The sequence below is a fragment of the Esox lucius genome, chromosome 11 (genome assembly GCF_011004845.1).
Source record: "Esox lucius isolate fEsoLuc1 chromosome 11, fEsoLuc1.pri, whole genome shotgun sequence".
NCBI classification, from domain to species: domain Eukaryota; kingdom Metazoa; phylum Chordata; class Actinopteri; order Esociformes; family Esocidae; genus Esox; species Esox lucius.
Window position 1 is genome coordinate 802,351 of NC_047579.1, and position 13,643 is coordinate 815,993.

The 13,643-nt window shown below is 40.8% G+C and overlaps 1 protein-coding gene across 2 annotated transcripts in view; it reads right to left on the bottom strand.

The window, feature by feature from the left end:
• The window catches only part of LOC105031630 (transient receptor potential cation channel subfamily M member 4), a 166,330-nt gene that overhangs the window by 30,159 nt on the left and 122,528 nt on the right, over positions 1 to 13,643 (bottom strand). For both annotated transcript variants that reach the window (XM_034295076.1, XM_034295075.1), the window contains 4 exons: positions 13,447 to 13,579; positions 9,670 to 9,844; positions 4,696 to 4,864; positions 1,684 to 1,865 (listed from right to left, as the gene is read on the bottom strand). In XM_034295076.1, the coding sequence (XP_034150967.1) occupies positions 1,684 to 1,865; positions 4,696 to 4,864; positions 9,670 to 9,844; positions 13,447 to 13,579 (659 nt within the window). The remainder of the gene's footprint in view (positions 1 to 1,683; positions 1,866 to 4,695; positions 4,865 to 9,669; positions 9,845 to 13,446; positions 13,580 to 13,643) is intronic.

Sequence of the window (13,643 nt, forward strand, 5' to 3'; positions counted from 1 at the left end):
GAAGCATTTCAAGCTCCTGGAGTGGCCTAGCCAGTCACCAGATCTCAACCCCATAGAAAATCTTTGGAGGGAGTTGAAAGTCCGTGTTGTCCAGCGACAGTCCCAAAACATCACTGCTCTAGAGGAAATCTGCATGGAGGAATGGGCCAAAATACCAGCAACAGTGTGTGAAAACCTTGTGAAGACTTACAGAAAACATTTTGGCAATGACCTCTGTCGAGTGTCCAGTTTGAGAAAGACACCTTACACGTCCTCAAATGGTATCTTCATTAAATAGTACCCACAAAACAACAGTCTCAACGTCAACAGTGGAGAGACAGTGATGCTGGCCTACCCCTGCTCTACATAAAAATTGTTTTGACCACTAAAACCTTTAACACTAGAACCGCCAAGCCCTTTTAAACCCCTATAACCTCCCTATTAGTATGGACATTTTCCTCCACAGCATCACAATCCAGCCAGAGCATCAGTTCATCTACTGGGTCGTTAGAAAACTATATAGAATATAAAAAATAATTAAATGAATTACAGAATTTGTTTGTTTTAAATAGTTAATGAATTTGAAAAATACAAGAATGTGTTGGTATTTTTGGTCTCATCATACTAAAAAAATTACTAAAAAAATAATACATAGAAAAAGACGAGGTGAAATGAATAGGCTGTGAACGGCACATTTTGAAAGTCTCTCCCTGGGGTTGTAGTGGGGCTATCAGGTTGCTCTCAACACCAGTGCATAGCTCTAGTCTCCTAGATTACTGGCTTTTTTTTCTCTATAGGTTACATCAATAAATTATCGACAAACCAAGAGGAGTTATTAGAAAATGACAGAAATTTGTTATCGCTGGAATTTCATTTTGTGAATAATTATTTAGCCATACATTTATAGAATATTAATCGTCAGTAAAATAAGCAGAGAATATTCAAAGTGAGAAGATAGGATGTGTGGGCGATTTAGTTTCTCTTTCCCTCCTAAAATAATGTACATTTACATTCATTCATTCATCTGGGAGTATCGCGCATTCATCCATTGACGTCATGCATTCAGTGAGGGGTGATTGGCGCCTGGGTACCATTTGGGTACCAACCCTAAGTGGCATGGGCTGTTGGCAGATTAAGTGGGAAAACAGGGTAAAAAAAACAGGTAAATCGTCTCAAAATCTTTTTCTGTTCGTCAGTTTAAAATTCCGACAACGGAACAATGTAATATACGCCTATTTAGGAAAAGTCATGGAAGGAGGTTTCAAAATTTCAGTTTTATTTTATTGCCAATTGGCGTAGGCATTTGGCGGTTCTAGTGTTAAAATGGGATAGTGCCAAGTCACTCTTGTGGAGTGAGATTGAATCCTTCACTGCATGAAAATAACTGATTAATTAAAGTTGGGTCCTGTCAGATACAATCTCCTCATCTATGTGCAAACTGATGTTACTTGTCTTAATTTTGAGCCCTTTGCGGTTTCCCAGTTGTTCAAGAAAGTGTCATTATTTTTTCACATTTGTCCTGTGATCTTTTATTATCCCTGGGAAGTAGAACTTACAGTATTTGTATCATTTAATCATTCTGCGCACTGCATTTCTCATTTTCTGAAAAATAGAAAAGGCTTTCTGATCAGTATCTTCTTAAAATCGGAAAAGCTTTATTTCTCTTTTATCCTTCACTTTACCCCGTCTTTCTCCCTCTCTCACCAAAGTGTTTGATCTTGGTGGAAGGGATTTTGCAGATATGTCTCTTAATCAAGAGGTGGATGTGGGAGATTATGATGAAGGGTGGGGCCAGACAGGGTCTAGAGTGGTATTCCAAGATCAAGTTGTAGCGCTGGAACTTCCAGTAGGTGTCACTGTGGTCCTGCACTTTGGAGAAGGTGTGACTGCAGGAAGAAGAGAAATAAAGTGCCACAGAGAAATTAAAACCAGACATTATATCAGGGCATAGGAGACTTTTGCTCCTACCAAACTATTTTGTTTGTCAAGACCCTGGAAATATGTCTCCCTCACTTCCCAAATCCAAGGCTGGATCTCAAATCATATACTACATACATACATCATGGTGAAGTATGTGCTGTATAGTATATAGTAAGATAGTATGCCAGTATTGGGACCGATTTGGACATACTACCTTGTCTCTTTAGATCACTTTGTGATCATGACAAGTCTGAATATGTAGCTAGACACCACTAAGCATTGTGTTAAACTGGCAGTTTTTTTTTTCTTGAAATTTTCCCCCCATCCCACTATACGACGTTGTGCCACCACTACAACGATCCCTTTAGAGTCGAGAGAGTCACAGATCACCACAGGCTTCCTTCGAAACCTGTGAGATCAGCCCATCTGCTTCTTTACAACCCCTCCCTTAACCAGGAAGTCAATTTGAGCCAACATGTCAAAGTAAAATGTCACTCACATTGCCTTATGCATGGCCAGGATAGAGGCACTCTGCTGGAACACGGCAGCACAAGGAAATCCCCTATGCCGATGACCTTCCCCCTCCCCCCAGACATCACCAGCCTAATATGCACCACCCTACCAGACCCCCTGGCGACAGTCGGCAGTGCCATAACCGGGACTCGAATCCACAGCCATGGCGACACAGTGGCACTTGCAATGCAAGTGTGAAGATCACTGTGCCACTTGGGAGGCCCTGACTAATGTATTTTATGAATCCTTTACTTCCACTACAAATAGCATCTATGAACTGTATAGCTTTTGCCACTAGCCATTTTAATAGCTTACAAAGCAGTTATACAGTGAGATAAAAAATTATTTGATCCCCTGCGGATGTTGTACATTTTGCCCACTGACAAAGAAATTATCAGTCTATAATTTTAATGGTAGGTTTATTTGAACAGTGAGAGAAAGAATAACAAAACAAAAAACCAGAGAAACGCATGTCAAAAATGTTATAAATTGATTAGCATTTTAATGAGTGTAATAAGTATTTTATCCCCTCTCAATCAGAAAGATTTCTGGCTCCCAGGTGTCTTTTATACAGGTAACGAGCTGAGATTAGGAGCACATTCTTAAAGGGAGTTATTCTGTCCACAGAAGCAATCAATCAATCAGATTCCAAACTCTCCACCATGGCCAAGACCAAAGAGCTGTCCAAGGATGTCAGGGATAAGATTGTAGACCTACACTGGAATGGGCTACAAGACCATCGCCAAGCAACTTGGTGAGAAGGTGACAACAGTTGGTGCGATTATTTGCAAATGGAAGAAACACAAAACAACTGTCAATCTCCCTCGGTCTGGGGCTCCATGCAAGAACTCACCTCATGGAGATCAACGATCATGAGAACGGTGAGGAATCAGCCCAGACCTACACGGGAGGATCTTGTCAATGATCTCAAGGCAGCTGGGACCATAGTCACCAAGAAAACAATTGGTAACACACTATCCCGTGAAGGACTGAAATCCTGCAGTGCCCGCATGGTCCCCCTGCTCACGAAAGCACATGTACAGGCCCGTCTGAAGTTTGCCAATGAACATCTGAATGATTCAGAGGAGAACTCGGTGAAAGTGTTGTGGTCAGATGAGACCAAAATCGAGCTCTTTGGCATCAAATCGCTGTTTGGAGGAGGAGGAATGCTGCCTATGACCCCAAGACCCCAAGAACAGGTGGAAACATTATGCTTTGGGGGTGTTTTTCTGCTAAGGGGACAGAACAACTTCACCGCACCAAAGGGACGATGGACGGGGCCATGTACCGTCAACTCTTGGGTAGGAACCTCCTTCCCTCAGCCAGGGCATTGAAAATGGGTCATGAATGGGTGTTCCAGCATGACAATGACCCAAAACACACAGCCAAGGCAACAAAGGAGTGGCTCAAGAAGAAGCACATTAAGGTCCTGGATTTGCCTAGCCAGTCTCCAGACCTTAATCCCATAGAAAATCTGGGGAGGGAGCTGAAGGTTCGAGTGGCCAAATGTCAGCCTCGAAACCTTATTGACTTGGAGAAGATCTGCAAAGAGGAGTGGGACAAAATCCCTCCTGAGATGTGTGCAAACCTGGTGGCCAACTACAAGAAACGTCTGACCTCTGTGATTGCCAACAAGGGTTTTGCCACCAGGTAGTCGAATACCTATTTCACTCATTAAAATGAAAATCTATTTTCTTCTGGATTTTGTTGTTGTTATTCTGTCTCTCACTGTTCAAAAACCTACCATTAAATCTACCATTAAAATTATAGACTGATCATTTCTTTGTCAGTGGGCAAACGTACAAAATCAGCAGGGGATCAAACACTTTTTTCCCTCACTGCACTAGGATCTTACTACTTAGAATAGTCATAAGAATTTAGTGCATGTTAGTCAGACTGAAGACAAACGTTACACTGCCAGGGCAATTTAATTTCATGGCACAACGATATTAGTTTTTCTTTCATACCTGAATGACACTGATGCAACAACTATCAATATAAGTGACGATAACCGACTTTCATCAAACGAGAAGACTAGAAAATCGTGCAAACGATTCTCTTACTTCGCAAGGGGTTGTGGTCAATATTACCCCAAAAAGCATGCACGGATTCATACTTTGAAAAGCCAATAGTAGACCATCCAAGAAAATTTTGGCAAACTATTTTCAGCGTACTATGGTTTCGGACATACTGATATTCTGGCATAATCATCTTGCATACTGTATAGTATGCATAGCATGTGATTGGAGATTCAGCCCCAGTCTAATCCCTGGAGAGAGGTACCTGAACATGGCGATTAGCAGGTTGACCAGGAGGATGTTGGTGACCAGGAGGTAGATGACCAATAAGATGACCACCAGCCAGTTGGCGTAGGTACTTGTGCAGGGCTCTGCCCCCTCCTCAATCAGGGTGACATTATTGGTGCACTCCATCCCTTCCTCCAGTTTATCAGCTATGGACAAGAGAGTGAAAGGAGGAGGATGTACAGTATCTCACAAAAGTGAGTACTCCCCTCACATTTTTGAAAATATTTGATTATATCACTGAGGAAATGACACTTTGCTACAATGTAAAGTAGTGAGTGTACAGCTTGTATAACAGTGTAAATTTGCTATCCCCCAAAAATAACTCAGCACACAGCCATTAATGTCTAAACCGCTGGCAACAAAAGTGAGTACACCCCTAAGTGAAAATGTCCAAATTGGGCCCAATTAGCCATTTTCCCTCCCCGTCGTCATGTGCCTCGTTAGTGTTACAAGGTCTGAGGTGTGAATAAATTTGGTGTTATAGCTCTCAAACTCTCTTATACGGGTCCCTGGAGGTTCAACATGGCAACATAGCAAAGAACTCTCTGAGGATCTGAAAGAAATTGCTGAAACTGAGCTGCAGCACGGCCAAGACCACACAGCAGTTTAACAAGACAGGTTCCACCCAGAACAGGCCTCGCCATAGTCGACCAAAGAAGTTGAATACACATGCTCAGTGTCATATCGAGAGGTTGTCTTTGGGAAAAAGACGTATGAGTGCTGCCAGCATTGCTGCAGAGGTTGAAGGGGTGGGGGGTCAGCCTGTCAGTGCTCAGACCATACACCGCACACTGCATCAAATTGGCCTGCATGGCTGTCATCTCAGAAGGAAGCCTCTTCTAAAGATGATGCCCAAGAAAGCCTGCAAACAGTTTGCTGAAGACAAGCAGACTAAGGACATGGATTACTGGAGGAGCACAAGGTTTCTAACATCCACCAGCTCCTCCATGATGTCATCATGGAGGAGTGGAAGAGAATTCCAGTGGCAACCTGTGAAGCTCTGGTGAACTCCATGCCCAAGATGGTTAAGGCAGTGCTGGAAAATAATGGTGGCCACACAAAATATTGACAACTTGGGCCCAATTTGGATATTTTCACTTAGGTGTGTACTTTGTTGCCAGCGGTTTAGAAATTAAAGGCTGAGTGTTGTGTTATTTTGAGGGAACAGCACATTTACACTGTTATACAAGCTGTACACTTATTACTTGACATTGACAAAGACAACATATCAAGTGTTCAAACTGAGTAATTGTATTGTTTTTGGAAACATACATGCCCATTTTGAATTTGATGCCAGCAACGTTTTAACAAGTTGTGACAGAGGCAACAAAAGACTGGAAAAGGTCTGTAATGATAAGAATCTGGAGGAATATCACACAACTAATTAAATGTATCAGTTTCAACATTTGATTTGTTGTATTTGCACAATTTTTTATTGAATATATAGTTTTTAAATTATTTGCACATCATTGCATTCTGTTTTTATTTAGATTTTATGCAGCGTCTGAATCTTTTTGGAAATGGGGTTGTATAGTATATCTAAACATATTCCAATCCAGAGCAAGGTAGTTAATTAAGATATTATAAATACCTACTTCAGTCAGAATATAAATGTTAGCTATTTTAAATTTTTTCTGATACTTTGACATTCACTCACAGCAATGACCTAAGAGGAACATACAGTAACATTACCTAACGGTAAAATGTTTTACTCTTTCGGTTACTGGTCAGATTCACTAATCATATACAGTGGATATAAAAAGTTTACACACCCCTGTTAAAATGCCAGGTTCTTGTGATGTAAAGAATGAGACAAAGATAAATCATGTCAGAACTTTTTCCACCTTTAATGTGACCTATAACGTGAACAATTCAATTGAAAAACTGAAATATTTGATAAAAAAATACATGTATATCACAATAACCTGGTTGCATAAGTGAGAACACCCTTAAACTAATACTCTGTTGAAGCACCTTTTGATTTTATTACAGCACTCAGTCTTTTTGGGTAGGAGTCTATTAGCATGGCACATCTTGACGTGGCAATATTTGTCCACTCGTCTTGGCAAAAGCACTCCAAATGTCAGATTGCGAGGACCTCTTCGCCCCACAGATGACTCCAGTTCCCCAGTTCCAGCTGAAGAAAAACAGCCCCAAGGCATGATGCTGCCACCACCATGCTTCACTGTGGGTATGGTATTCTTTGGGTGATGTGCAGTGTTGTTTTTGAAACTTCTGGAATTATGGCCAAAACTTTGGTTCAACTTTGGTTTCATCAGACCATAAAATATTTTCTCACATGCTTTTGGGGGACTTGATGTTTGTTTTTGCAAACTTCAGCCGGGCTTGAATGTTTTTCTTTGTAAGAAAAGGCTTCCGTCTTGCCACCCTACCCCATAGCCCATTCATATGAAGAATACGGGAGATTGTCACATTTAGCACACAGCGAGTACGTGCCAGAAATTCTTGTAGTCCAGAACACATTATACAGTGGGGCAAAAAAGTATTTAGTCAGCCACCAACTGTGCAAGTTCTCCCATTTGAAAAGATGAGAGAGGCCTGTAATTTTCATCATAGGTACACTTCAACTATGAGAGACAAAATGAGATTTCTTTTTCCAGAAAATCACATGGATTTTTTATGAATTTATTGGTCAATTATGGTGGAAAAAAGTATTTGGTCAATAACAAAAGTTAATCTCAATACTTTGTTATATACCCTTTGTTGGCAATGACAGAGGTCAAACGTTTTCTGTAAGTCTTCACAAGGTTTTCACACACTGTTGCTGGTATTTTGGCCCATTCCTCCATGCAGATCTCCTCTAGAGCAGTGATGTTTTGGGGCTGTCGCTGGGCAACACAGACTTTCAACTCCCTTCAAAGATTTTTGATGGGGTTGAGATCTGGTGACTGGCTAGGCCACTCCAGGACCTTGAAATGCTTCTTACGAAGCCACTCCTTCGTTGCCCAGGTGGTGTTTTTGGGATCATTGTATTCCTGAAAGACGTTTCATCTTCAATGCCCTTGCTGATGGAAGGAGGTTTTCACTCAAAATCTCACCATACATGCCCTCATTAATTCTTTCCTTTACACGGATCAGTCGTCCTGGTACCTTTGCAGAAAAACAGCCCCAAAGCATGATGTTTCCACCCCCACGCTTCACAGTAGGTATGGTGTTCTTTGGATTCTCCTCCAAACACGACGAGTTGAGTTTTTACCAAAAAGTTCTATTTTGGTTTCATCTGACCATATGACATTCTCCCAATCCTCTTCTGGATCATCCAAATGCTCTCTAGCAAACCTCAGACGGGCCTGGACATGTACTGGCTTAAGCAGGGGGAAACGTCTGGCACTGCAGGATTTGAGTGTGTTACTGATGGGTAGCCTTTGTTACTTTGGTCCCAGCTCTCTGCAGGTCTTTCACTAGGTCCCCCTGTGTGGTTCTGGGATTTTTACTTACCGTTCTTGTGATAATTTTGACCCCACGGGGTGAGATCTTGCGTGGAGCCCCGGATCGAGGGAGATTATCAGTGGTCTTGTATGTCTTCCATTTTCTTATAATTGCTCCCACTGTTGATTTCTACACACCAAGCTGCTTATCTGTTGCAGATTTAGTCTTCCCAGACTGGTGCAGGTCTACAATTCTGTTTCTGGTGTCCTTTGACAGCTCTTTGGTCTTGGCCATAGTGGAGTTTGGAGTGTGACTGTTTGAGGTTGTGGACAGGTGTCTTTTATACTGATAAGTTCAAACAGGTGCCATTAATACAGGTATTAATTCAGGGGGGTTGCGGTTGGTGGGTGTCCCTTTGGTTGATGCCTGGCAATGTGGTTGGATTGATTTCCTGCCTGTTGGGCCCTGTCTGGGACCTCCCCCGGGTAGGGCCACAGTGTCACCGGACCCCCCCGTCTCAGTTCCAAGGTGTTACGCTGCTATATTATCGTGCTGGGGGATATGAGGGATGTACTACTAACTTTTCTCAGTTTCCTCCAGTTTTACATTTTAGAAGGAGATGAGGTCCTGGTCCACACCTGCGGATTACCTGGTTTGGGGGGCCCGTTGCTGTCCCTGTCCTTGTCCACCTGGTCATACTTCTGACCTAGTCTAAAATCAAATAGACTCTGGATTTAGCCCAGAGAAATGTATTTATTATTCCAATTGGACTCTTAATATCTCACCCGGCACAGCCAGAAGAGGACTGGTCACCCCTTTTGAGCCTGGGTCCTCTCTAGGTTTCTTCCTAAAATTCGACCTTCTTAGGGAGTTTTTCCTAGCCACTGAAATTCAACATTACTGTTGTTTGCTCCTTGGGGTTTAAGGCCGGGTGTCTCTGTAAAGCACTTTGTGACAACTGCTGTTGTAAAAAGGGCTTTATAAATAAATTTGATTGATTTGATTGAGGTAACGAGTGGAGGACAGAGGAGCCTCTTAAAGAAGAAGTTACATGTCTGTGAGAGCCAGAAATCTGGCTTGTTTGTAGGTGACCAAATACTTATTTTACAGAGGAATTTACCAATACATTCATAAAGAATCCTACAATGTGATTTTCTGGATTTTTTTTTCAAATTTTGTCTCATAGTTGAAGTGTACCTATGATGAAAATTACAGGCCTCTCTCATCTTTTTAAGTGGGAGAACTTGCACAATTGGTGGCTGACTAAATACTTTTTAGCCCCACTGTAGGTACTGTACAGCCAGACTAAAACGTTGCTGGCTACATGCTTCAGTAGCTACATTAAAGTTAGCCTAAAGTAAATCTTGCACAATAGGTGGCTGACTAAAAACTTTTTTGCCCCACTGTATTTCACCTTAAAAGTGGAAAAAGTTCCAACATGATCTTTGTCTCTTTCTTTTACATCACAAAAACCTGGCATTTTAACAGGTGTGTGTATACTTTTTATATCCACTGTACACATCCACATGCAAAACACATTCATACACAAACATTAACGCACCATCCATTTCATGTATGGGGATGTGTCCATATATGTGCATATATGGTCTGTAGAACACTCTGCGAAATATCCAATTAGGACGGGGGTCATAAGCATACAGCAGCACCTGATTGGCTACGCCATAGGCCACAATCCACACCGCCAAGAAGAAAAGGAAGAAGAAGATGTCCTTCATCTGCCAATCAGAAGAGAAACTAAATATTAAGTCCATAAGTATTTTTTACTGCATTAGCATAAATACAAGTAAAACCAACTGGTAGACATCTGCAGTTAATGGTTTACGTTGATGTTTTATATATTACCTGAGATATTTCCCATTTAAACTTTCTCATTCACCTGTCTATCAGTTTGTATTGACTTGTAATCTCCTCAAGCTCTTTAGACACTTAGAGTACTATCCTCCACCCTAAACCTCCCTGGACTAGCTAATACTATTCTGGTCTCATTCAGTAAGGAAATGGAGACTTGTTACTGTTTAAATTCAGTCTTAAAAACATTAGTGACAGGATTCTACATAGTGCCCATTAAAAATCTGCCACACTTTAATGCACTCTTCATTGTTCACCAAATGTAAAGCACCTTATGAAAGACCAACACTGTAAGATCATATTCTATAGTCATGTTGAGAATAAAACAGGCTTCAAAAACTGTTCGCATAAAAGTGCATACAAATGAAGAATTCTACATTTTCTAAGGTGTGCAACTTTTTCAAAATACCAGTTAAACCTTTCACTAAAATCAATTGTAGTATTTCACTTTTAAAATATATTCTTTTATTTGAAATATATTTTATGCAGTAAAATATACGCGTAATGTTTGGTTTCAGTTTTATGTGAGGTAAACTGTTGCATCCTCAACTTGGTCTCCAAATTGTCCTCTTTGAATTGATACAGTTTTTTGTTTCTGGTGTCCTTTGACAGCTCTTTGGTCTTGGCCATAGTGGAGTTTGGAGTGTGACTGTTTGAGGTTACAGTTGTGCTCAAATGTTTGCATACCCTTGGAGAATTGGTAATATATGTACCATTTGTAAAGAAAGCATGAGTGAGCAAGCAAAACACATGCCCTTGATTTCTTATGGGATTCACATTCAACTGTAGGTCAGACCAGAATGGCACAATCATTAAACAAAACATGGCAACAAAGAAACAAGAAACCAAGCAAGCCTAGTTCAGCCGGACCACAATAGCAAGTATTGCCCTCTTGAGATTTAAACCCAGGTCACCCACATGAAAGGCTATGTTGCTAACCACTACACCACAGAGCAGAGCTCAATGGGTGTCAGTATAGGAAGCAAGTTCATTTATATAGCACAATTCATACATCGAAGAAATTCAATGTCCTTTACAAAGAAAAATATATGAAAGGACAATAAAATAAAAACAAATACTCAAATGAAAACATCTAAACAAATTAATACATCATAAAAAATACAATAAGAAAACATATAAAGATTAAAAACAGTGTGGTTAAGTTTAAGTGCTCAGTCATAGGCACGTGAGAATAGAAGTCTTTTTAACCTGGATTAAAACATGTATACGTTTGGGGCATGTCTAAGATCTTCTTGTAGTTTATTCCAGTTTTGTACAGCATAACTGCTAAACGCAGCTTCTCCATGTTTAGTTTGGACTCTGGGCTCAACTAGCTGACCTGTGTTCATGAATCTAAGAGCCCTGCTCAGTTTATATTCTTCAAACATATCAGAAATGTATTCGGGTCCTAAACCATTCAGAGATTTATAAACTAAAAGCACCACTTTGAAATCTATTCTGTAACTGACTGGAAGTCAATGCAAAGATTTAAGAACCGGAGTGATGTGCTCTGTTTTATTGGTCCTGGTTAACATTCTAGCAGCAGCATTCTGAATAAGCTTCAGTTGTTTTACAGTCTTTTTCGGGAGTCCAGTTAAGAGGCCATTACAGTAGTCAACCCTACTAGAGAAAAAAGCATGAATGAGCTTCTCTTGGTCTTTTTGGGAAACCAAGCCTTTGGTTTCTGGATATATTTTTTAGATGATAGAATGTTGTTTTGGTGACTGCTTTGATATGACTGTTAAATGTGAGGTCTTAGTGTATCTGTACACCAAGATTACACACTTGATCCCTGGTTTTAATGGCCTGAGAATCCAGTGATTTACTAATAATTGTTATTTTATTTTTGTTGCCAAACACAATATAGCTCCAGCACAAATAGCGCCTATGAACTGTTAGTTTTGCCACTGGCCGTTTTAACAGCTTATTAGCTGTTAGGCTTTACCAGTCTCTACTAACTTCTTGGGAATAATCATAGGAATTGAGCAATTGCGAGCGAGACTGAAGATGAACTGTTCCACGCCAGAAACAGTTGCAATATAACCGTATACAGTTTTAGTTAAGCCTCACTGTAACGTAACTACTGTAGCCTATGTTGTAGTCAGCAAATGTGTTTGTCTATCCTGACCCAAAATGCATGCACGGATGTGTAATTCGAAAATCCACCAGAAACAGTCACACTATAACCGTAAACTGATTTATTTCAGGCTTACTATAATGTAGTCACTGGAGGTTTTAGCCAGTGAAGTTTTTGCCTATACGGAATAATTCATAATGCATACTTCACTTCGCCTGCGAGGAAATATGACCTCGGGAACTATAGTTCCCAGGTCTGCTTCTCTAACCACTACGCTATTTAACAAGGGGGAGTCAGTCAGTCAGTCACTCAGTCAGTAAGAGACAATCGCTCTTCTTAGCCAGCTCCACTTACGTGGTCTGGCAAAAAATTTACTGACCCGTTTAAGTCTGCATACCCTTAGTTCTTAATACTGTGTATTGCCCCCTTTAGCATCAATGACAGTGTGCAGTCTTTTGTACTAGTTGTCTATGAGGCCCCGGATTCTTTCAGGTGGTATAGCTGTCTATTCCTCATGGGAAAATGCCTCCAAGTCATGCAAAGTCTTTGGTCATCTTGCATGAACCACACGTTTGAGATCTCCCCAGATTGGCTCGATGATATTAAAGTCAGGAGACTGTGATGGCCACTCCAGAACCTTCACCTTTTTCTTCTGTAACCACTGGAGGGTCAACTTGGCCTTCTTCTTAGGGTCGTTGTCGTGCTGGAAAGTCCAATAGTGTCCCATGCACAGCTTTCTTGCAGAAGAATGCAAATTGTATTTTCTAATAACATGCTGCATTAATCTTACCTTACATTTTCACAAGATTCCCCATGCCTTAGGAGCTCACACACTCCCAACACATCAGTCAGCCACCACCAAGCTTCACAGTGGGGAAGGTATTCTGTTCACTATAGGCCTTGTTGACCCTTCTCCAAACATAGCACTTATGGTTGTGACCATAAAGCTGTATTTTGGTCTCGTCACTCCATATTACAGTGTGCCAGAAGCTGTGAGGCGTGTCAAGGTGTTGTCAGGCATATTGTAACCAGGCTTTTTTGTGGAATTGGCGCAGTAAAGGCTTCTTTCTGGCAACTCAACCGTGCAGCTCATTTTCGTCGTATTGTGCTCCTTGAAACAACCACACCATCTTTAGATCAGGGCCATTTGGATGATTTCTGTTATCGTTATGATATAAAAAGTAGCCAAACAACTATGTGATAATAAATGGCTTCACATGATCACTATCCTTAAATAAAACATTTTATTTTGCATGATCACTCATATTTTCTAAATCAATGCCAAAATGTTACAATTTCTGCCAGGGTATGCAAACTTATGAGCACAACTGTATGAGAATTACATTTTCCATTCATATAAGCCACAAATCTAAAGGGTTAAAAAGCCTTTACCATTTTTTCAACAATGATAATCTTGGGTCCCAGCTGTTTGTGGATGGCGAAGATGTGGATGAGACGGAGGGTAAAAACCATGAAGTCCACAGCCATCACAGAACGGCCAAACTCATAGGACCACTCAAAATGTCTAGAGCACACAAAAGCTTAGTTACTGAATCGCTGTTGTTCATGCAAAAACAACTTTCCATGGG